Source organism: Cervus canadensis, chromosome 11 (assembly GCF_019320065.1).
Source record: "Cervus canadensis isolate Bull #8, Minnesota chromosome 11, ASM1932006v1, whole genome shotgun sequence".
Lineage (NCBI taxonomy): Eukaryota > Metazoa > Chordata > Mammalia > Artiodactyla > Cervidae > Cervus > Cervus canadensis.
This window is the reverse complement of record NC_057396.1, coordinates 26,177,810-26,201,653: the sequence shown is the minus strand read 5'-3', so window position 1 is coordinate 26,201,653 and position 23,844 is coordinate 26,177,810. Positions and strand designations below refer to the sequence as shown.

Here is a 23,844-nt window from a genome sequence, read left to right as displayed (position 1 = left end):
GCCTCTAAGCCAGAGCATGAAATCCCTCAGACCCCGAGGAGCCGAGGTCTGCATCTCTCACCCTGTGACTGAGGTCTGGGGTGTCGTGTTGGCTTCTTGGTCTGGAATGTGTGCTTCAGAAGAACTGGTCCGCAACTGGGAAACTTTGTGCTTCTTGCCACTCCCTTTGTCCAAAGGCAGCGGAATCCGTTTGATTTTTGGTTTGGGTTTCGTGGGCCCTGGCACTGAGGGACTTGCTGACCGCTGTCCGGAGGATGGTGAACCCCCTGGAGAGGCGGAGCTGGCTTGCATAGCTGAGGGTAAAGTCTTGTTCTGCTCCAGGCCCATGGGATTAGGAGCATCTACTGTCTGGGTAAAGCTGGATCCCTGGGACCCTGGAGCAGAATCAAGATCCCGTTGGGAAGAGAGAACCCCAGTTTTGCTGGCGAGGAGCTGGTTCACATGGTGGAGCTGATAGTGTTCTTCCACTTCCCCGGAAGGCGAAGCCGCTGTGACGCCCGGGGTCTGGGTAGATGGGAGCACACAGATGCTGGGTGTGGCGGTCAGCGCGCCCGTGGAGGGAGTCTGTGACGTCCCCAGTGGTGGAAACATTCCTGAACTTGGCGGTAAAGCCACAGGCTGGTCTTGAATCCCCAGGCTCTGCTGGCTGGCTTTGATTAGAAGATTGCTTATGGAGCCGATATCTGGGGTACCCAGCAACCTGGGGTTGGTTAATGCCACGTGTCCTGGAACAGATGCGCTACTTGTGGGGGCGGTGGTAGTTTGCATGGATACAACGTTCAGGACAGAGGAACCAGAGGCCAGGCCAGACACGGGCCCTGTCGTGAGGTGGCTGGTATCCTGGCTTATGGTAGCAGTGCCTGCCGCTGGGGCAGTGGTCCCCCCCACACTCTGCGGTAGCAGGGGTGCCTGTTCAAAATACATGATGCCAGATTTAGACCTTTTTATGATGTTGGGGACAGTTCGGTGAGATGAAGTATTCAGTGACCCCAAGTCTAAGAGATTGGGATGATTCGGAAGTTGGGAGGGAGTGAAGTTAATCAGTGTCATGTTGGAAACCACGTCCGAAGGGGCAATGTTGGAAGGGGCACTAGAGGGGGCAAGTTTCTTATTCTTTCGGGTCTGCAGGCGAGATATGGGTCTTTTCTTGAGTCCAGAGGATGGAGTGGCTACCGTGGTACTGAGGTCTGTCCTCTGGCTGGCTTCTGAAACCAAAAGCTGGGGGTCCGGAGAAGGCTGGACCCCGATGAGTAGGCCCGAAGGAGGACTGCTGATGTTGGGGGGGAAGCTACTCTGAGTAGCGGCGGGGAAGGAATGTAAGTGCTGGTGATGAGGCATGGGGAGCAAGCCTTTGGCAGCAGGAGGGAACAAAGACTGAGAGGCTGGCAGGTTCGGGTTGAGTCCTGTGGCGAGGGTGAGGCCACTTCCCATGGGCCCCAACACGGACGTGTTTGTCTCCATCACACTGGGGGCTGAACTTACAGACGAGGTCAGCTGGATTTTCTGGGTCACTCCATTAGGAAGGGTTTGGAGGACGTAGAGTGGCTGCATGTTCTGGTTAACAACAATGAGTTTCTCGGTGGCTGGTTTCAGGTGGGGTGGAGTGGTCTGGACAGCAGCATTGGAAATCTGAGACGGGCCAGGGCTATCGGTGGAGTTGGGTGCGTATTTCTGATTCTGGATAGGAACAGTAGGGGAAACAGGTACCTGAAGCCCAGGGGTGCTGCTGTTTCTAGTTAAGTCCTGATTGTTGCCATGACCTTGCTCCACGGAACCACAGGGAGGGCTGGAGATGTGGTCTGCATCCATGTGACCTTGGATAAAGTGATCGGGAGTCATGTGGCCTTCGGGACTGGGGTCTACCCCTGGACTCAGCAGGGAGGAGTCACCTTCAGAGGAGGCTTTTTCTGTGATGGTTACTCTCTTCTCTCCCGAGTCTGAGATCACGGCTAGCCTGCTGGAGTTCTGGCTAGGGACTGTGGGACTCCGGGTTGTCAGGACGGACAGATCTGATGGCAGCTCTAAGGGCAACTCAAACTGCTCTTCCGCTGAGATGGAGGAAGAGACACTACTGTCCACAGGCTCCGTCGTTGGCAACTGCTGGGAAAACACTTCAAAAAGACCCATGTCTTTTTCACGATTGCTGTCAAGACCCAAGCCTTCACCAAGGTTGAGGAGTTCTGACGAAGAGGACTCTGGGCTCTCACCCAAAGCCTGCATGGATGGAGTATTCTTCAGGACAAAGTCCATAATGTCCGAGGGCAGGATGTTCCCACAGTCGTCACTGTTGTTGTTATCCGAATCTGACTTCAGGAGCTCGGTGTTATAGGTGTCCAGTAAGTTTTTGTCTGAAGGGGTGCTTGTGTGGACCCTGCGGCTTGACTCCAATGAGCTGAGCTGAGCCTCCAAGGAATCCTGTCCCTGGGCTTTCACTCTGCTCACAGAGTGGCAGTTATCCATCTTTGGCTCATTCTTGTGGCCAACTGAGCTCTTAATGACATGTTCCTTTTCCCCAGCATCTTCAGGCCGATCCATCTTCAAGTTCTCTGTTCCGTTTTCTTTACTGTTTCTTTTTGGAATCTGGCTGCTCTTCCGAGTTGTGGCTGTGACACTGGTATCGCTCTCTGTCCCATCATCGACGCCATCCAACTGTGAGATTTTTGGAAGATCACACTGTTCTTCCTCCCGAAATAAATTATGGGGTGTCAGCCGTTCCTCTCCACCTGAAGAAATCACTGTCCTAGAGAAGTTGTAATAGTATAAGTCGTCCTCGTCTGAAGTGCTCAGGTCGTCCGCCCCGTCCACCTGTCCTTCAGCGGACCTCTTGCCTCGCTTCTTCCCAGTTGAGCTGCTGTAAAATGGAATGTCTTCTTCGCCGTAGGACCTCACTCCATAGAGTGGGGTGAGCCCAAAGAACATGTTAGAGCGTGCCCGGGCACTGCGGCGGGGGTATCTCCTCTTGAAAGAGCCATCTTCCTGAGGTTTGGGGCCATCTGGAAGCATCAGGTTTCTGTCCTGTACTGGAAGATTCTGATAGTTGTTACTTTGAGAATCCTGGGATGAGGTATTATTGGGGCTTGGTTGGGCCACAGGACCATCTCCTGGGCTTTCTGAGGCGGAAACTGGTTCTGCCGGAGACACAGACTCTATCTGCAAAGGGGAAACAGGACTACTTTCTTTCAGGGTGTTCTTGGACTGACCCTCACTCTCCATTTTTAGAGGTGTCAGTGTTACTTTAACTGTGCGTTTCCGGGGTGTCTGTAACTCCTTTGCAGACCCTTCCACTTGCATGGATGGAGCTTTGGGGACTCCTGGAATAGGATGGGCTTTGTCCCCAATCTTCTCAGAAGAAACATTATTACATGGTCGTTGCCCCATGAAATCAGGAGTCAACACTTCATCAACAAACTCTGGCTTTAAGTTTCCTTCCTCACCAGTTGCCACCTGACCAGGTTCCAAGAAAGGTTTACTGGAATGCTTTTCTTTGAAAGTTTCTTTACAAGATTTTTTCCCTTTCTGTCTCCTATCTCTAGAGCTGGCTCCCACGTGTTCATTGACAATGGATGACCTGCTGCTCACTCCAGACAGTTTCAAGCTTTTGACTTCGGCATCTTCATCAGGACTGGGGTTTGCCGACTGGCTGCCATTTGTCTGCTGGTCTCGCTCGTTTCTCTGCCCTCTCAGATGGAGTGGTGGGAAGGGGAGGCCCTCTTTAGAAGAAAATGGCACTGAAGAAAGGTCAGTAAAAGTGCCCATTTTATTAACAGTTAATTCTCCAGCTGCTGCATTATGAACCTGTGGGGCCAGTTTCGGAATGCCAGGGTAACCAACATTATGGGCCGATCCCTCTGAGTTCTTGGAACTCAGCATCTTGGTCTTCTCTCCCTTCAAAGAGGAGCTCTTGGATGTCAAGTCTGAAGCACTGGAATGCTTCGTTTCTAAAGAGGAAGAGCCATCCAAGTGACTGGTTTTAGTGCCCACAGTAACCGCTGTCCTTTGCAAACTTGAAGAGGTGGGAGTGTTCTGCCCTAAATTAGTATTAGAATTCAGTGGCCCTAAGACATGATCAACCGCTTTGGCACTTGACTCAAGATCTGCAGTGGTCCCTGTGGTGGAGACAGAGGAAACACTATTCCTGGAGTAAGTGCTCCCAGTTCTCATTGGAGACATTATCCGGAGTTTAGACCGCTGGGGTGACAAGGAAGAAGTACTGTGACGCCTGGAGCCAATGCTTCGAAGTCCAGAGGAGAGTAAAGGGTCACCCACTGTGACTATTTCATGAGTGGTTGGGGTAGGGCTTCCTAAATGAAAGAGAAAAAGCAACAAAATCTATTACAGATAGGATAAATGTGTTGTAGTCTCTAGTTTCAATGACTTGGCTATGTATGTTAACAGGTAACAGAAAATCAACATTTTCAATTGGCAAACGTCATTAAGATAAAGTTGCCTGAAACAATTACAAACTAATCTTGAGCTGACCTTGTTGGGTCGAGTAGGTCAGTGAAGTCCTTTACCTGCAGAAGGCAGTGGTCGACAGCCAGGAGATCTCTGTGTTGGAGAATAGCTGGGTGTTCGAATCCTAGGAACCTTTGAGATGACATGATAGAAACAGGAACCAGAGGTTTGGGAATGAGGAGGTCGATCTGGTGATGGAGGACTTACAATTTCTGCTGTGTTTTGACTTTCCTTAGGTGAAATTTCTGTGGCAAGAAATAAAAACTCTGACTAAAAAAGTTTAATTAAAAAAAAAAAAAATCAAACAAATGAACCAAGAAAAAGCCAGCTATCAGATAAATACCAAAACAGAAACAAATGCCACCTCACAAAGCAATGCCTTTTCCCTACCCTTCAATCACAGTATTCCCTCAAATCAAATTCAACTCCCAACTTTTTTGCAAATAAAATGAAAAGATAATCCTCAGAATGGGAGAAAACATTTCCAAATGAAGCCACTGATAAGGTATTAATCTCCAAAATATATAAACAGTTCATGCTGCTCGGTATCAAAACAAACAATGAAAAATGGGCAGAAGACCTAAACAGGCATTTCCCCAAAGAAGACACACAGACAGCAAACTCACACATGAAAAGATGCTCAACATCACTATCAGAGAAATACAAATCAAAACTACAATGAGATATCACCTCACACTGGTCATAATAGACATCATCAAAAAATCTACAAATAATAAATGCTGGAGAAGATATGGAGAAAAGGGAACACTCCTACACTGTTGGTGGGATTATAAATTGGTACAGCCACTGTGGAGAAGAGTATGGAGGTTCCTCAAAAAAAAAACAAAAAATAGAACTATCATAAATCCCACTCCTGGGCATACACCTGGTGAAAACCATAATTCAAAATGATTCATTCACCAGTGTTCATTACAGCACTATTTACAATAGGCAGGATATGGAAGCCACTTACATATCCATCAACAGAGGAATGGATAAAGAAGATATAGTACATACATACAATGGAACATTACTCAGCCATTCAAAAGCAACGAAACAGTACCATTTACAGAGATGCGGATAGACCTAGAGACTGTCATACAAAGTGAAGTAAGTCAGAAAGAGAAAAACAAATATTGTATCACTTATATGTGGAATCTAGAAAAATGGTACAAATAAATTTATTTGCAAAGCAGAAATAGAGACACAGAGGTAGAGAACAAACCAAAAGGGGAAGGGTGTGGGATGAATTGGGAGATTGGGATTGACATATATACACTACTATATATAAAAAAGATAACTAATAAAAACCTACGGCATAACACAGGAACTCTACTTAATGCTCTGTGGGGATCTAAATGGGAAGGAAATCTAAAAAAAGAGGGGGGATATATGTATACCTATAACTGATATCTCTTCCATGTATGGCAGAAACTAATACAATATTATAAAGCAATTATATTCCAATAAAACATTTTTTAAAGAGTAACCTGCAAAAGACGGTGGACTGTGAGCAATGGTCCTGTTTTCATCATGTTCAACAGTGCTATTGATATCTGGCTCTACCACGGGAGGACGGCATTCGACGATCTTGCACGTGTACACACAGCGCTTGCGGGCATCCGTGGTGCTCCAGTACACCCGGGAACACCTGCACGCAGATGGTGACGATCACCGTCAGTGAGAGGACAGAAGAAGATACTGAGTCTGTCAAAACCTCTTCTCAGCCAAGATTCCCTGGCCTCCTTGATTTACAGAATTTAGCTTTCTTTCATGGATTCTTATTAGAGAGTCCCCTAGTTAGGGTTTTGAGTTTTTTGAAGTTCTTGATTTTTTCCTGCAAACAGCATCAAATCTTTTTTTACTGTGTTGTAAGCAGGGGAAAAATTAGTAAAATATCCTAAAATGCGAAGGAAAAAACCACTATTACAAGACATAGTTATGGGCCTTTTTAAGAAGGGAAAACTGGCCCACAATGTATACAAAGTGAGGAAAGATCACACCAGGCATGTTTCCTTTGCAAGAAAAGTCCCATGAGACAAGAGAAATGTAACTGCTTTAAATCAGCTAGCTAATGGTAGACCCTAGTGCTTTACACAAAGGGCTGCCAGCTAGATGTGGAGCAGAGACCGTTGACAGAACTGAAATGCAGAATAAACTGGTGTATATATAGAACAAATGAGACTCCAAAGGGGAAGAGAAAAGGAATTTTAAATTTATATTGTCAGTTTGCTAGAAGTTTAAACAATTTGCTGCTTGTGGGAGATTATAAATTCTTACTGGAGAATCTGATTGTTATTGTGGGGTTTATATTTTCAGAAGGACCAATAAAATGTAAAATGTAAAAGGAGGACAGAGGCATAAGGTGTTTGATGCCTGACAACAAACTGGACTTATGAACTGAGGTGAATGGAATTTAGTGGATTCTTAAAAGAGACTGACCTGGTGTTTTCTACTTAGGTTTTATTTGGAAATGATTCTGAAATTATGTCAACAATTCTTTCCTTCTACAATTGGATCTAGCTGACATAAAACAATACCCGAGTCCCAATCTACAAGATGTGGCAAAAAAAAAAAAAAAGCAATTACTTAAAAGTTGCTAACAAGTACGGCTCTACATCAAATGACCTCTGCCTCAGGGTGTTCACGTGGCAGGGCTGCTGTCTTCTCTCCACAGTTACTTACTGATATCCAATAGGAAAGAGCTTATCCTCACAGTCAGAGAGATCATTCAGAATCCCTAAGCAGTCAATTGTCATGGAGCCTGAGTAAGGAAAGAAGAAGTGATTAGAGGTGACTATGAGAAGGCCCACTTTGTAACTGAAGACTTAAGTACCTCAGTGATACAGCCAGCCTCCCCAACAACCAAGGCCCATGTCCTACCAATCATCATGTGGATATTTTCTGGTTCTAATCCATTGAGAAACTTCCTTCTCAAGCTGATTCCTTCAAAGTCCACAAACACTCTTCTAAAAACTTCAAATCCATTCTCAGGAACCACCTTAAATGAAAGGCCAGGGTAGCTGTTAGGCTCTCCTTTATACACTATTCTCATGATATTGACTCAGCAGGAAAGACAAGGCATATCTCTAAATCACTCTTCTGTTTCACTAGAGTGCCCGTGATAACTCTCCCAAGAGGAGGTGATTCTAGGAGCACCTAGTAGGAAGGTGTAATAAAGCTCACCACCTTGCTATTAATATCTTCAGCCTCTTTTCCCAGAGAATTCAAAAAGCAACTAAAGCTCACCTCGCCTTTGATCAAATCCCGATGTCGTTGGCAATACACTTTTTTATCATCCAGAAACACACAGTTCTTGGCTCGGGAACACATGAAGTGATAGTTGCTGGTGCAGGATGTGAGGCAGCAACCCACAGTGGCTCCTGGCTTTTGGCAGAATTCACATCTCTAACAATCCAGAAAGAACAGAGTCTGAGTCAGACTTTCAGATGTTTTAGCCATTCTCCAACTTCTCTACAGTGTCACCCCATTCTGGGTTTCCCACAGTTCATTTTGTTATTATAATCTGCTGAATTACAGAGAAGTGATATGAGCCATAAAGCCTCCTCTACAAATCCTTTCTTTCCCACAGCCCATAGGGCCTAGAATGATTAAACTTATTATTATTATTTTTTAGAATGATTAAATTTAAATATGATGATTTGCTTAAGAACCTGGATCAAAACAGGTTTTTCTAAGATGCACAATTGATTCAGAGAAAATGAAACTTTGAACATCATTGTTAAAAACATCATCTTGGAAGAAAGCTATTATATCCAAAAGAACTCAGTTCTAGAACAATTATACTAGTTAGAAACATAGTGGTTCTTAATTAGTAGGCTTAACTGATGAATTTATATGATGCAAAGATTTTCTTCAACCAGGCTGTATGTTACCACCTCATTCTGTCACAGTCAAAATCTGGGCTCCTCTCCAGGGAAGACTTTTTCTTTGTGCCCTCCACACATTTTACTTACATTTCTTATACATATGCTATTTTTGTTGCTTTCTGATAATCCTTCATTTTCTCTCCTCCTTCAAAACACAGCTTTAAAAATTCTACTCCTTCATGGCCTTTTCTGATTGCTCTCAGCTGCTACTAATCATTTTCTACAGCCCCTCTTTGTGTATGTACTTTGTGGGTTTATCCTAAGGAGCCTCAGAGTGCTGATTCAACTGGAACCTTTGAGGTCATTTTGTCTAAACCACTTAAATGAATACCTTTCCTGAGCATCTGAATTATCTCTCTAACCAGATAAGACTATTTCCTATTTCTTTTGCACCCATCCTCCAAGGGTCAGAATAGCAATCTGCCTACAATGCACACCAATATCTGCTGCTGGCTAAACCATTCTGAAGGCACCAAGAGAAACATCAGCGAGGCAGCACTGAGCCTCAGAAAGAACATCTGGAAACTGAGAGGGAGTCTTTTCCGTGACATTCACCCACAAGTTCTTACCAGCTGCTTGCCCCTGATCACAGCCATATGCACATTCTTTAGTGATCCATCATCATCTTCAAACACTTCTGCTGACCACAAAGCACAATTTACATGTGTCCATTCATTTTGGCCAATGTAAAGCAAACGGCCAGCATCCTGTGAAACAAAGAGATTTCCTTTTTTCTTTAAAGAATGTAACATCAAATAGGGTTTTCCTTGGCATTGGCTTTACCTGAGTCAGGATAACTTCAGTAAATCAATTCAAAATCTTTAACTCAGGGATGCAAACAAAAATCACAATTAGAAGTTTCTTTCTTTTCACTTTTCAACTCTTTACCTTTTCCACAGACTGGAAATATTTTATAAAGAATTAAAAAATAAGCAATGTGTTAAGTTTATAGAAGTGCCCACTGACTTCTTTAAAACCATTTTTCAAAGCCAGTTCTCTCAGCTTGCAGTAAAAATGTTTTAAAAAAAATTTATAAGCTTACTATGTGCCAGGCAGGCCCTACAAAAGGCTTTACATACATTATTTCCTTTAATCCTCATAACCATTCTGAGGTTAAGAATTATTATCCTTATTTAAAAAATGAAACTGAGGGTCAGAGGTTAAGCTCCTTGCCAAGGTCAACAAGTAGGCAGCCAAGCACAGAAGTGAATCCAGGCAATCTGTCAGAACTAGGAATCTTAACCACACTGCTAACTACATTAGAGACAGCTATTTAATGTGCAACTTCTATTTTATTGACTCTCATGAAAGTCTTTTTTGAGAAACTGCCTATAGAAGTTTATGAGAAATCAGCATATTAATATAAGGTAAGTCATCTTTTAAATCAACTAAATCAGTTATAGAAAAAAATCCCAAGTACCACAAACTAAGTGACAAATATTCATTTTATTCATTAAATAAAAAGTCTAAACTGGTCACCAAGTTTAGACACAAACAGTTCACCATGGGCTAGTCTATTAAGCATAACTCAGTGCACCAGGGTACTTACGTTAGCACTGTCGTCACCATAGGTCAAACACAGTGCACACTGTCTGTTATCTTCTATGCCTGGGGGTGGGTTCAGTTCCGGACTATCTTCTCGGCTCCTATCAGTACCTTGGAACCCAAAAGACATCCAGTTAAAACTGTTAACACCATGTCTGATTAAGCAAAAAAAAAAGAAAACAATATAGCTTAAATAGTCTATAGCCTATGAAACACTTTCAAAGTAATGCTATCTTACTATCTGCTTTCTGTTACATTACTTGTATCAATTCTTTGGTAACATTTTAAGTGAAACAAAAATGATTTTATTACATTTAAGGAGCACCTGAATGTATTTCCAGTATGGTATTACATTAAATTTAGATTCACAAAGTCAATCATTTGCACTTAGAAATGGACAGCAAATCTTCATTTGGTGTCTTACTCAAAATTGGTGGTGTAGGAGGATGTAGAGGAGTTGGTGAGTCTGGTTCTCCAGGCCCTTTAGGTTTGGGAGCTGGAATGATTTTCTTCATTAAAGGAGGTTGCTCAGTGTGGCTGTTTTCCTCTCGCTCCTGCCACTGAGCATAATTATGGTCAAGTGAAGGTGGAAGCACTGCGTTTGGTAACATCCCACTGCTGGAAACAATCGATTCAACAAGTATTTATTGAACTCCTACAAGATACCCAAAACTGAACAAAACAGTCAACTTCTTGATATCATCAGGGCTTGAGCCTGTGCAGTATATAAGAACAATCACAGAATTTGAAAACTGCCTACACAGGACTTTATTATTTTTAAAAACAAAATCCTGATGTATTATGACTCTTGGTTAAACTTCTAGAAACAAATGATAACCCTGAAAATCAAAAGGATTTACTGGAATAAATATAAGTTTAAGGTTAAATATGGAGAATCAGAAACTGTTGAGAGCATCATTTGAAGTAAATGAAATAGAACGTAGTTATAATTAGCCCAATTACTAGGATATATATATAGTACATGTGCTGTACATATGCCACAAGTTCCCTAAAACATAACAAATACATAAAGAAAAAGGCAACAGATTACAACAAACTGTAAATGTTGTCTCTAAACCAGCAATAAAAAGGAATTTAACTCATTAATCTTCAATAATAAAACTGAGTGTAAAATAAAACCTCAATCTAAAAAGATAAGAAAACTCAGATTTCTGATGAGGAGAAAAAAAAGTAATAACTGAATTTACTCACTTGCTTGATACCTTATTTGGCTCCCAAAACCGGGACTTTTTGACACTGAACCATGGAAAAACACGTTCCATTTGCTAACAGAGAAATAAACAAAATGTAAGCATGTGACCATTCATTTGGAAAGCACATAAAAACTAACAACTTCACACCAGCTTCTTTGTCAATATAAGGATGATTTCAGGCCACACCAAGAGAAAGTCTATCCTCTCTGGGACCTCACCAATCTCCTCCCCAAAAATCAGAGGAACTAATTAAACCAAGATAATTTATATACATGGCAAAGCAAAACACAGACAAGAACAAGCCTGTTCTGTTCCTGGGGTAACAACTCACAGATCAAGTATCAAAGACATGAACTATTAATGCCATTCACCCGAATAAAGAAGGACTTGACCATGCTGTTGGCTTTTTTAATCTCTGGCTGCCCTCCATCTGAATTAATGGCTGCTTGAATGATCTTCACGATATCGTCGCTGAACTCCAACTGTATACAAAAACAAAGTATTAATTATTCATAGAATAGTGTGCTCTCAAAATCATTTCCTTTCCCTTCCTAACTCATCCAGCAAAGACATCCAACAGAAAACGGATACCCTAATTTAATATGGTATCATTTCTCTTTAGTGGAGGCCTCTGGGATTTAGTTCATAGTTAACTTGAAGCAATCAGGAGATGCCAGACTAATAAGGCAAGAATGCAAATAAGTTAGCTGTATAATGGTAAGTTATCCACACTGGGCCATGATTTTTCACTTAGACTGAAATGAATAAACAAATGAACGGTGGATATGAGACAACAGATCATTTCCTACTCATTCTTCAAACCATAAAATTAAAAGACTTCTATCTTCAAATAAACATCCAATGTAAAAAGACACATTATTCAGGTGTATCTCACAAGAGGCAAACCCACTAACTTCACATCAGCATTTCTGCATAAACAGTTTTAATATAAAAATAACCTTAAAAGAACTCAGATGAAAGTCAAAAAGATGATACCCTCTCTATCATAACCCGTCTTCCAAAATACAGAACTAAAACAACACACGTATTTTTTATTTTTTAATGCTAATAAATCATCTTTCAGTGCTAACATCCAGCTTCATCCCTAGAAAGACTCAAGGAAGCTAAACTGGCACTGGAAATTTGGGTAGTTTGCTGTATAGACATACCACAGATGTGTAGTTCCCTTGGTCCATTTTCCTCTTGACTCCTTCCAGATCTAAAGGCTGTTGATCTTCCTGTTTGCTGACCTCAGTGAGCACTGGTGGATCAGGTCCTTCTGGGGAGCTGCGGGAAGGTATACTCTCCTCTGTCTCAGGATTTAAGTCCGGAGGTTTGGCAGCCTGTTGTCAGGAAATAAAAGTTTATTTTATCTAACACTGAAAATGAGGTTTACCCATAGAAATTCTATTTAAAAAATTAATAGAGACTGGAAAAGCAAAGACATCACTTTGCAGACAAAGGTTCATATAGTCAAAGCTATGGTTTTTCCAGTATTCATGTACAGATCTGAGAGTTGAACCATAAAGAAGGCTGAGTGACGAAGAATTCGTGCTTTTGACTTGTGGTGCTGGCTAAGACTCTTGAGAGTCCCTTGGACAGCAAGGAGATCCAACCAGTCAATCCTAAAGGAATCAACCCTGAATATTCATTGGAAGGACTGATACTGAAGCTCGAATACTTTGGCCACCTGATGTGAAGAGTCATCGGAAAAGACCCTGAGGCTGGGAAAGACTGAAACAGGCCAAAGGAGAAGGGGGCAGCATAGGGCAAGATGGTTGGATGGCATCCCTGACTCAATGGACATGAATTTGAGCAAAGTCCAGGAGACAGTGAAGGACAGAGGAGCCTGGCGTGCTGTAGTCCATGGGGTAGCAAAGAGTTGGACACGATTTAGCAACTGAACACCAACTGGATGATGCATATTATAAAAACCCAAAGAATTTGAAAATAATCAGAGATTTCTCAAACACCAGAAAAGGAAAGTTAAAATGAGCCAGCTATCTAATAGCTTGGCTAGGCTAACTCAGGAGCTTTGCTTGGTAACTCCCAACCTAGTATGAAGAAACAGAAACTGTCTAATTCCTTTTGAGTAAGACTGCAGCTAATTTTCCTATTTAAAAATAGACTTTATTAAAAGATAAAGCAGGACTTCCCTGGTGGCTTGGTGGTGAAGAATCCACCTGCCAATGCAGGAGACACGGGTTCAGTTCCTGGACTGGGAAGATCCTACACGCCACGGAGCAACTAAGCCTATGCACCCCAACTACTGAGCCTGTGTTCTAGAACAGAGAGCCACAACTGAGCCCATGTGCTGCAGCTACTGAAACCTGCATGTCTAGAGCCTGTACTCCACCATAAAAGAAGTCACTTCAACGAGAAGCGTGTGCCCCGCAACTGGAGAGCAGCCCGTTTGCTACAAACACAGAAAAGCCCAAGAAGCAATACAGACCCAGCAGAGCCAACAACAAATACATAAAATTATTTTTAAAAAAGAGAGAGCAGCGGCTTAGCTCTGAGTTAAAAGTTAGCTATGCGGTTCTTCCAACATTATACCTGTGCTCCCAATGACGAATTTATGTATAGTTCATGACTTGAATGGACAAAACATACTGATTTTCACATTGTGTCCTGAGGAGTCCCGGAACTGTCTTGGAGCCGAGAGGCCTCTGGCCCCACGACCACCCTCGTACATCAGGCCACCACCCTGCTCCCTCTTACCTAAAGCACTATACCTGCCTCCCAACCATGGCTCCCACCTCTAGGCTCAGTCCTCGCCAATCTTCCGTCTCACTCAAGTCATTGTTACAGGTTTTTTCTTCCTCCCCTAAAGAGCAACCTAGACAGCATATTAAAAAGCAGAGACATTACTTTGCCAACAAAGATCCGTCTAGTCAAAGCTATGGTTTTTCCAGTAGTCATGTACGGATGTGAGAGTTGGACTATAAAGAAAACTGAGCGCCAAAGAAATGATGCTTTTGAACTGTGGTGTTGGAGAAGACTCTTGAGAGTCCCTTGGAGTGCAAGGAAATCCAACCAGTCCATCCTAAAGGAAATCAGTCCTGAATATTCATTGAAAGGACTGATGCTGAAGCTGAAACTCCCAATACTTTGGCCACCTGATGTGAAGAACTGACTCATCTGAAAAGACCCTGATGCTGGGCAAGATTGAAGGCAGGAGGAGAAGGGGCAACAGAGGATGAGATGATTGGATGGCATCACCGACTCAATGGACATGAGTTTGAGTAAGCTCCGGGAATTGGTGATGGACAGGGAAGCCTGGCATGCTGCAGGCCATGGTGTCACAAAGAGTCAGTCACGACTGAGCGACTGAATTGAACTGAGAAAGTAACTCTCATCAGGTTACTCTTTTGAGTGAAGTCCTTCATTGACTCCCCATAGCCTTCAGAATACAAAGTTCAAATTTCGTATTATAACAGCAAGACCTCTGAAAGAGACACGGCCCCTTTCTTCTTTGTACCCCAGAGAAGCGTTTTACTCTTGGTGTTAAAGTTTTTCTCACTGGCCTAAGGCCAAAACAAGGAACTCTACAAATCTAAATGAAGAATGAAGCAAAAGAAAACAAAGTGAGAAGCACACAGACACAAAAACCAACACACTCCATGACTAAGTAATAGCGACCAAAGAACAAGCTCTCAGGATATAGAACAACACCTGGGCCTACCTGTCGGTAGCGTAGCAGGTGACTGGTGGTCCGAGAATTCAACAAGGCTGTCAGTACTTGCTTCAGTGAGATCTGGAGCTCTTTCTCAAGGGCCAGTCGCCACTCTGCAGGGTGCCGCTCTGTGCAGTTCACACACGTGTAGGCCACACTCTCTGGCAGATTAGACAGAATCTCATACATCTCATCTGGGGAGACAAAAACCTACAGTGACAAGGTGCTCTCAGAGTGGAAAAGGGGGAAAAGAGGAGGTTATCCCACTGAACTTAACATCGGGCTGTATGTTAGGAACGTTATTAAGTCTCTCACACCCCCTAAGAACACATACGTTATTAATCTCCAAAGGGACAGTATTACCAGTAATTCAGGATTCAGCTATTGGAGAGCCAACAGGTTATGGTATCCACAAAAGACAACATTTAATTATTTTAAAGAATGTGTTCAAGGTAAATGAGCACAATGTAATACAATGATCTTATTTTAGAGACAAAAAATAAATTTAAAAAGACTTCAAGTAACAGCACGACTGTAATGTTATATTTATAGTACTTTGGGGCTACTAGTGCAGTGTACCAAGAAAGAAGGAAATTGTAATAAAAAGACTCCAACCTTCTGTACCTGAAAGATTCTCACATTTGGAATGGACCCATCGATCACATTTCCCACATTGCATCATCTTACTCTCATAGTCATCATCATCATAACACTTATCACAGAGAGGGCAGAAGTTTCCTGAAAGCAAAGCAAAGTTTTCAGCAGTGCTGTGGTTCACACACCAATGCCTCTAACACCCTCGACTCACACATGACCAATCTGATCTAAAATGTAAGCCACGACAGTCTGCTTCTGAAACTACTTACAAATGCCAGCCTTCATCTACCATGAAATGTTCACACATCTGTAAAGTGTCAAGATTATTCTGAGCTCACATAATATTCCACTAGTTCTCTTCTTTAGACCCATTTTTTAAAGGTCAAAAGGTAGCTTTTATAGATAACAGAAAAAGAATGGAAGACCGAGCTTTCTCTCTTAAACATTCCAAAGAAATGTTTAAATTTTTTTTAAAAAGAGGAGAAGGTAATGGGAGTAAAAAACACAGTTAATTTACACTTCTCCCTTATTCCTAGTGCTTTTACATTAGAGTTTAGAGCAGTGCTTCCTAAAATTCAGAAAAGTATACAACCTTCATCAGTTTGTTTAATCTGTGTATCATCTATTATTTTTTACTTAATATACAATATTGATTTGCTTAATTTAAGTAACTTCAAAAGTGAACTTTATATCATTATTATCCTAAGTCAGTTTAATGTATTGGCTATTATCTTTTTCAAGCACAACTGTTTAAATCCTGGACTCAGTACCACCTAAAATCATTTCTGAAACAATGAAATGTATATTTACCTCACTTTGGGAAGTAATGCTTTAGAGCATTTCTCTGTGGTGAGTTACTATAAACAATCCCCTTTGCAGCCAATTAAGCACACTGTGCTCTTCTCCCCACGGGGGCCCCGTGTACAAGGGCTGCACACAGCAGCCTCCATAGGAGTTACCTGTACAGGTTGCCCTAAAGGATCTTAGAGACAGCCCTTTCCAGTGGACATTCATGACTGGCATGTTGTCCCCAGTCCATGCTCCATGCTCCAGTATCCGGAGCCTTTGGAGAGCCCCAAGGCACAGTGCCCAGGGTCCACATCGGCCAATTATAATGTCCATCTGCACCAAGCTACAGAATAAGGAGCCTGTGATTGAGGTCCTCTGCAGGGCCAAGTTCAAGTTCCCTGGCTGCCAGAAGAGCCACATCTCTAAGAAGCAGGGATTTATTAAATATAACAGGGATGAATTTGAAAGCATGGTTTCAAATGTTTTTCTGTTTCTCGATTGAACGGCTCTTCTTCCTCAAAAGCAGCTTATCACAGATGGCTGTGGGGGGGTCAAATACATCCCTAATTGTGGCCCCTTGGATAAATGGCGGGTCTTGCAAGCATGACAGCCTTGGCGGTGTCCCATCCTTACTCATGCCCACCAGTAAATTCAAATTTCCTGTCAAAAAAAATGTCCCCTTAATTCACACCCCGAAAGATAAGAAAACCTTTCTAGTTGCTACAATTCCGTGTGTAAAGAAAAGAGCAAGACCAGGAACTCAGGAAATGTGTCTAAATGGCATCCTTGACAAGAATGGTCCTTCCATTGCAATGCCCACTTCACCTCCCAAACACTAAGACCAACCTCTAAAAGCTGACAAAGCGAGCTTTTCTGAGTTACCTTTAGCAAAGAGTTTGGCACAATCATGGCACAGTGAGAAATCGTGAGACCACTGTGCATCCCACCCTTTGCCGGGAGTCGTGGATCCACAGCTCTTGCAGCGAACACACTTGGTACAGATCTGGAAGAGATGCAAAGTCAATCAGAACTTCTTATTTTTAATATCTCTTCTCCTTAAGAAGATCTTGAAGAAATCCATTTCCAGAGTTGATTTCTCGACTACAACGGCTCTTCTCCCCTCAAGCAGGATGGTCCTCTTACAACTTGTGCCCCAAGACAATTCTTAAAAGTTCACATTGTGTATACTCACCCAAACCTTCTTTTTCTTTGTGGGTTTGGTGGGGTAATTTGGTCCCAGGCACTCAGGGTGATAGCTGTTTCGGCACTTGTTACACTCCAGCAGCTGCTGTAGGAAAATAAGACAGCAAAACGGTGGATGTCATCTCACCTCCACTTAGTACCCATTTCATACTTCTCAGGTAAATCCAGCACATCACTGTAACAGTTTAAATTTCCTCATAAATTACTCTCAAGGCATAGGGGTTTATTTCCTGCCAAAGGTACTCAGTGATAAACATTTTGACAAAGCAGGTTTGAGGATTTTATCAAATACCACATTTTCTTCTATATTGATGGCAACTGATTACACTGGGTTAAATAGTCAAACCAGACTAAGCCAATAGAGAAAAAATATAGATAAAAAATTCTAAATTAAAAGGCAGAAATGAAGACAGAGAGTAATACGCTAAGTGATTCCATCACCGAGCTTTGTACCTTTGTAGCCTGATGCTGCCTCCCACATACGTGACAGAACTTGCAGCGGCGGCAACACCAGTTTTCCAGCTGGTCCTCCAGAGGGCGCTCGCTCTCCTCCAAACAAAACTTGTGGAAGGGCTCACAACAGACTTGGCAATACACAAACTAGGGTAAGACAGGAGTATAGAGGTTATCATATACCATGCAGAAATATCAAACAAATCCTACCTGCTTATTTTGACCTTTAGAAGTCCAGCAGTATATACTTTTTATTCAATATGTTCACTAAGCAATGATTACGTTAAAAAAAAGGAGAATACTGGGAACTGCAGGAGCTTCAGAGGACTAAAGTAGTAATAATAAAATTATAAAATAACTAAGCAGGGAGTTCCCCGGCGGTCCAGTGGCTAAGACTTCGCACTAGCAAGGCAAGGGGCCCAGGTTCCATCCTTGGTCAGGGAACTAGATCCCCCATGCCGCAACTAAGAGTTCACGTGCCACAACTAAAAACTCCTGCATGCTGTAACTAAGACCCAGGGCAGCTAAATAAATAAATATGTATAAATAAAATAAAATAATTAAATAGATATATAATCTAAAGATTTAATAGAATGTGCTAAGTACCATAAAAGAAGTTATCAATAAAGCACTAAGGCAATGTAAAAGAGTGTGATACGAAAAAAAAAAAAAAAAAAGAGTGTGATACGGGGAAATAGGGAGAGTTTTAAAGGTTTTCTACAACCTCCTAAACAACTCTAAGTTCTGATTTGTCCTTCCCATCTCTTATTTTAGAAACATGTTACTCTCATTCTGAAACAGGGATTTTCAAAAATTCAAATGAGGGTGACTCATAATTTTCTTTTGCCATAAAAGATTTAGTGGGTCAAAACTATAGTCTACTAGATAACTATAATATACCAATGTTAATTTCCTGATTTTTATAATTATACTGTGATTATATAAAAGGATGTCCTTGGAAATACACCGTGTAACATTTAGAGGTTTTTAAAAGGGCATATGTCTGCAACTTGCCCTCAAATTTAAGAAAAAATGTCTACATGTAAAATATATATATTTTATTTCTTATTCTGTAAAATACACATACAAAGAGAAAAGGATAAGGTAAATTAAAAATATTGTTTGGAGAATCCAGGTACAGGGTATATGGAAATTCTTTGTACCACTCTTGCAGCTTTTCTGTAAATCCGAAATCATGCAAATAGAAAAGGTTTCAATGGTGGGAGAGTTCACCAATCACTGATTGTGCTTTAGGAGTGCAGTGCGAGCAGTGGGCTGTTCATTTGCTAATTCAGTTTTTAGGAATCCGGTGGGACTGCTTTGCACAGCTATACAATTTAAATTTGAGCAATTATACTCTGCGGAAAAAAAAGCAACCTGTTTTAACACAGAAGCTGAAGTACCGGTGTTACGAAAGTAAGTTATTCCTGTGGGGAGCATGTGTGTGCATGTAAAGCCTTGAATTGAGTAGGAAAAGAGATACAGTAGATGCCTGGCACTTACAGATTGAATAGTCTTAGTTTCAATGCTATCTAAAGCAACCTCAGCACTTAGAACAATATGTTGTTTGTAACAGGCACTAAGAAAATATTTCCTTAAAGAATGAATTGGTGTTATTCAGTCATTGAGTTGTATCTGACTCTTTTGCGACCCCATGGACTGTAGCCTGCCAGGATCCTCTGTCCATAGGGTTTACCAAATAAGAATACTGGAGGCAGGTTGCCATTTCCTTCTCCAGGGGAAATTCCCGGACCAGGGATTAAACCTGCATCTCTTGCATTGGCAGCCAGATTCTTTACCACTGAGCCACCAGGGAAGCAAAGAATGAATGTGCTGTGCTGTGCTGTGTCAGTCAGTCACGTCTGACTCTTTGCAGTCCCATGGATTAGAGCCTGCCAGGCTCCTCTGTCCATTCGGATGCTCCAGCCAAGAATACTAGAATGAGCTGCCATGCCCTTCTCCAGGAGATATTCCCAACCCAGGGATCGAACCCAGGTCTCCTGTATTGCAGGCAGATTCTTTACCATCTGAGCCACCAGGGAAGCCCAAAGAATGAATACCAGGCAATAATTTGTAATTTTGCTAATGCATAATTTAAAATAGCAAGTGGGCATGACTGAATCTCTTAGCCAGTGATTGTTCAACATCTGGATTACAACTTGGCTTTAGGTTTTATGACCTCAGAATACATATGAGATAATAAGCTATGGAGGTATTCAGGAACTGAGAAATACATGAATGAAAATATTACTCTTTCCTATTTAGAACTGTGCTATCTTTTTCTCCTTTATTGTACAGGTAGCAAATACTCACTGCGAAAACACTCAAAAAAATAAAGAAAATAACAAAAGTCACCAATAATTTGACTACATGCTTAAGATTCTGGTGTAAATCGTTCAGAATTCTTCCTATGTATATATTTCAAAAATATTTTTCCAAACCAAAATCGGATTGTGCTTTACATACTATTTTGTGACCTGCTCTTTTAACTCAGTGATGTGTCATGGACATCTTTCCATGTCATTATGAACCTATATTATCTTAAAGACTTCATATTTACCTTTATATGCATGCCTTATAATTATTTTAACCAAGGTAGCAGCCCCTTATTGATAACTTCTGGAGTTGTCTCCAGTTTTTCATTATCATAAATACTGAAAAAAGCTCTTCTGTTTATCATATGTACATACAAATATGTATACATATAGAAGCACATATATACATACATATACATATTTGCCAGGTTACCTAATTATATCTTCAAGATAAAAGCCTGGAATGCAACTGCTGGGTTAGAGGGTATACCCATTTTAAAGATAAATACATATTTCCAAACAATCTTCTCAAAAGATTTTAACTAGATTTTCAGAAACAGGAAGTCTCCATTTATACTTGATCCTTTTTACCATGTTTTAATTTACAGTGTATGGTAACAGGAAAGTTTGACATTCCCCGCACACCATGTTTTTATTTCTCATTTTGTGAATTACATATTACTGTCCTTAGACTATTTTTTTTACCTGGGTGTTATTCTTTTTTCTTATTAATTGCTGAGAGCTCTTTACAGACAAGGTAGTTTTGCTATTCAAAACTATAAAATGACTACCAACAGCAACTTTTTCTAGAAAAGCATTTATCATTTGTTTGGATACCTAGAAGAAAAATCAGAACTCTATTATAAGAGATAAAACTGTTAAAACTTTTCACACTCAATAACTGCTACTCTAATAAAAAGCAGACTCCTTCCTGAAATTTCTAAAACACAAAAATATTTCATTTGCTGGTTTAAACAGGGTATAGTGCCTGCTAGAAACCAATGAAACAGAATATAATGATTTCTTTCACCACAGCAAAATAATCTCTCATACTGTCTGGGGTACCAAGAAGCAGGAGATCTTACCTCTACATGCCCACTACTGGCACAGAGAAAGCAAACTACCCTGGGTGTTATAGGGACAGAGGTCAAGATTCCTAAGCCTCCCATCTCCCACACATTTTCTGCTTCACAATCCTCCTGTGGAGAGAGAGAAAGATCATTTACAAGAGCCATATGACACAACACTGCATTGAAAATAAGGATAAAAAGCATAAAAACAGAGTGACACCAGAATGTCAAGAATATTTCATTTCAATGAGTTCAAAACTGCTGCTTTGAAAATTTTAAATCTCAAACACAATCTCTTAAAAGGCTCACCTGTTAACCACAATGCAAAAATTTATTGGGACTGGATTTCCCTTAGAGTTTGGCTGATTCAAGTGATCATCATGGTTTGATAATTTCTATGTGAAACAATCATTTCCTCAGACACTGTTCTCATTGAAATGCACTTTAGAGCTCAGGATGGGCAGGGCTGTCTCCGTGCCTCTGTCCTCCAGTCAGTTCATAGACTGACCTGGTAACAAGTGACCAGAGCTCTTGCACACTTGAGTCATCTATTAATGGCAGCTCTTCACCCACCCCTACTGCCCGCGGCAAGGATTTCTTCTTTTTCAATGCCTTTGGTAACATCATTTTCTTTTACTTGTTTGTTTAACACTACACTCCCATTTCCTAAACTGTTCTGTTGTTGTTTAGTCCCCAAGCCGTGTCTGACTCTTCATGACCCCACGTGCTGGAGACCACCAGGCTCCTCTGTCCATGGAATTTCCCCGGCAAGAATACTGGAGTGGGTTGCCATTTCCTTCTCCAGGTAACATCATTTTCTTGATTTAAAGTCCACAACACTTGGACTTCCCCTGGGGGTAGCGTAGTTAAGCATGTGCCTGCCAATGAAAGGGACATGGGTTCGATCCTTGGTCCGTAAAGATTCCACATGCCACAGAGCAATGAGGCCCATGCCCCACAGATACTGAAGCCTAGATGCTCTAGGGCCCGTGAGTCACAACTAATGAGCCCCTGTGCCACAACCACTGAAGCCTGTGTGCCTAGAGCCTGGGCTCCACAAGAGAAGCCACCACAGTGAGAGGCCGTGTACCACAGCTGGAAAGGAGCCCCGCTCTCCGCCAACTAGAGAAAGCCTGCGTGCAGCAATAAAGACAGCCAAAAGTAAAAAAATTTAAAAATAAATTCATAAAGTCTGTAATATTCAATACACTCTGTGGTCACTGAACACTTACCTTAAAGTCCACTCTGATCCTGTGGACGCCATCTGCTGGAACTTTCTGCTTGGAGCTATTGCCATTGGAGAGAGTGCTGAGGATGTTCAAAGTGCCTGCGTTTTCCTGCTTATTGACCGGAGGTGGTTTCTCCTGCAGGGACAGAAGATGGATAAAGGACAAATTCACATCCGGCTTGCCTTCACTCTCACAACAGATAATAACGCAAACAACAAACCGTACTACTAGTTCTGGAAAACATGCTTCCCATTTAAGTATCCTATAGAGACAGAGAAGCAATCTTCAGTTCCTCCCCCTGCCCCACCACTGAGGCATTTTATTGGCACGTATGTATTATATCCCTGGAAAAAACACGCCAGGATTTTCGCTCTCATGCATCTTCGTCTTGCTTCCTTGTGGTCCATGATGCCTGCTGAGGCTGTCAGTACAATGAAGCCACGCTGATGAGACAGAAGCAGGTTATTCTGCCACTGTTCTAGATCTTGGGACTTGCACACATCAAATGTGGAGCTCATTGATCCACATTTGTGTAACCTGCCTATGAGATTCAAGACAATTTTCCCACCTCTGTGCTCATCAGTGATTTCAAATTTGCAGCAGGACCACGCTTCATCATCACAGTTAGAAACAGACAATGACTCTGGAGCATGACTTAATAAGAACTTGGCATTTGCCTCTCTTTTCAGCACTGCCGATGTGCTTCAAAGCATTGGCCTAGACGTGCATGCACACCATTATGGGGGCACTGAAAGAACCAGAAGATTCTTAAAGACCTGTCTCCACATAATAAAAATAGTGGACACAGAGAAGGGTGACTGCTATAGACAAATACTGCTAAAGGATGTTGAGGGGGAAAAAAATTATACTAAGCAGGCTGTAATGTACACATAAGCATGTAGGGTTACAAAGAAGGGGAAAACAACTGGGGGAAAAAGGGAGCTAAAGCTTAAACCTTAAGTCTGCTAATTTTAAGAAACTCCACTGCCATCTACATAGAAGCAAAAATGCGGTATCACTCAATCCTATAATTGTTCAGGACTGGGCCACCTTCCTACAGAACAGAACCCATGCTTGAGAAACAGCAGAGAAAACAAATCTCTCCTCACCTTTTCTTTTGGCTTTTGTTTTACAGGAATACTTGGGCGAGGAGCCACTTTTTTCTGCTTGCTTTGCTCTGGACCTAAAGAATTCAAAAGAAATTGCAGTCAGATGCCACTCCACACTCAGCTAATGCTAAACAGCAGTGATGACTCTGGGACTGATGGCCCTGTGAGGAAGGGGGCATTAGAAAAAACAAAGAGCTATTTAAACTCTAGGCTTTAAATAGGAAATTAACACAGTATCTCCAACTTAACTGGTTTTCACTTCTATTCTTTATTATTTAACAGTTAGAGAGAGCTAATTT

At 41.8% G+C, this 23,844-nt stretch overlaps 1 protein-coding gene and 1 pseudogene across 6 annotated transcripts in view; one reads left to right on the top strand and one right to left on the bottom strand.

The window, feature by feature from the left end:
• KMT2A (lysine methyltransferase 2A) overlaps positions 1 to 23,844 on the bottom strand; it is an 80,864-nt gene that overhangs the window by 17,057 nt on the left and 39,963 nt on the right. For 3 of the 6 annotated variants that reach the window (XM_043480725.1, XM_043480730.1, XM_043480728.1), the window contains 20 exons: positions 23,546 to 23,619; positions 22,440 to 22,571; positions 21,223 to 21,336; positions 17,823 to 17,969; positions 17,359 to 17,454; positions 17,049 to 17,169; positions 15,396 to 15,518; positions 14,790 to 14,974; positions 12,274 to 12,447; positions 11,476 to 11,586; positions 11,103 to 11,176; positions 10,315 to 10,508; positions 9,895 to 10,001; positions 8,915 to 9,052; positions 7,705 to 7,863; positions 7,339 to 7,456; positions 7,141 to 7,219; positions 5,946 to 6,106; positions 4,515 to 4,700; positions 62 to 4,301 (listed from right to left, as the gene is read on the bottom strand). In XM_043480725.1, coding sequence (XP_043336660.1) covers positions 62 to 4,301; positions 4,515 to 4,700; positions 5,946 to 6,106; positions 7,141 to 7,219; positions 7,339 to 7,456; positions 7,705 to 7,863; positions 8,915 to 9,052; positions 9,895 to 10,001; positions 10,315 to 10,508; positions 11,103 to 11,176; positions 11,476 to 11,586; positions 12,274 to 12,447; positions 14,790 to 14,974; positions 15,396 to 15,518; positions 17,049 to 17,169; positions 17,359 to 17,454; positions 17,823 to 17,969; positions 21,223 to 21,336; positions 22,440 to 22,571; positions 23,546 to 23,619 — 6,733 coding nt within the window. The remainder of the gene's footprint in view (positions 1 to 61; positions 4,302 to 4,514; positions 4,701 to 5,945; positions 6,107 to 7,140; positions 7,220 to 7,338; positions 7,457 to 7,704; positions 7,864 to 8,914; positions 9,053 to 9,894; positions 10,002 to 10,314; positions 10,509 to 11,102; positions 11,177 to 11,475; positions 11,587 to 12,273; positions 12,448 to 14,789; positions 14,975 to 15,395; positions 15,519 to 17,048; positions 17,170 to 17,358; positions 17,455 to 17,822; positions 17,970 to 21,222; positions 21,337 to 22,439; positions 22,572 to 23,545; positions 23,620 to 23,844) is intronic. The other 3 variants (XM_043480727.1, XM_043480729.1, XM_043480726.1) reach the window with 2 other exon arrangements.
• LOC122450670 lies at positions 16,251 to 16,372 on the top strand (annotated as a pseudogene).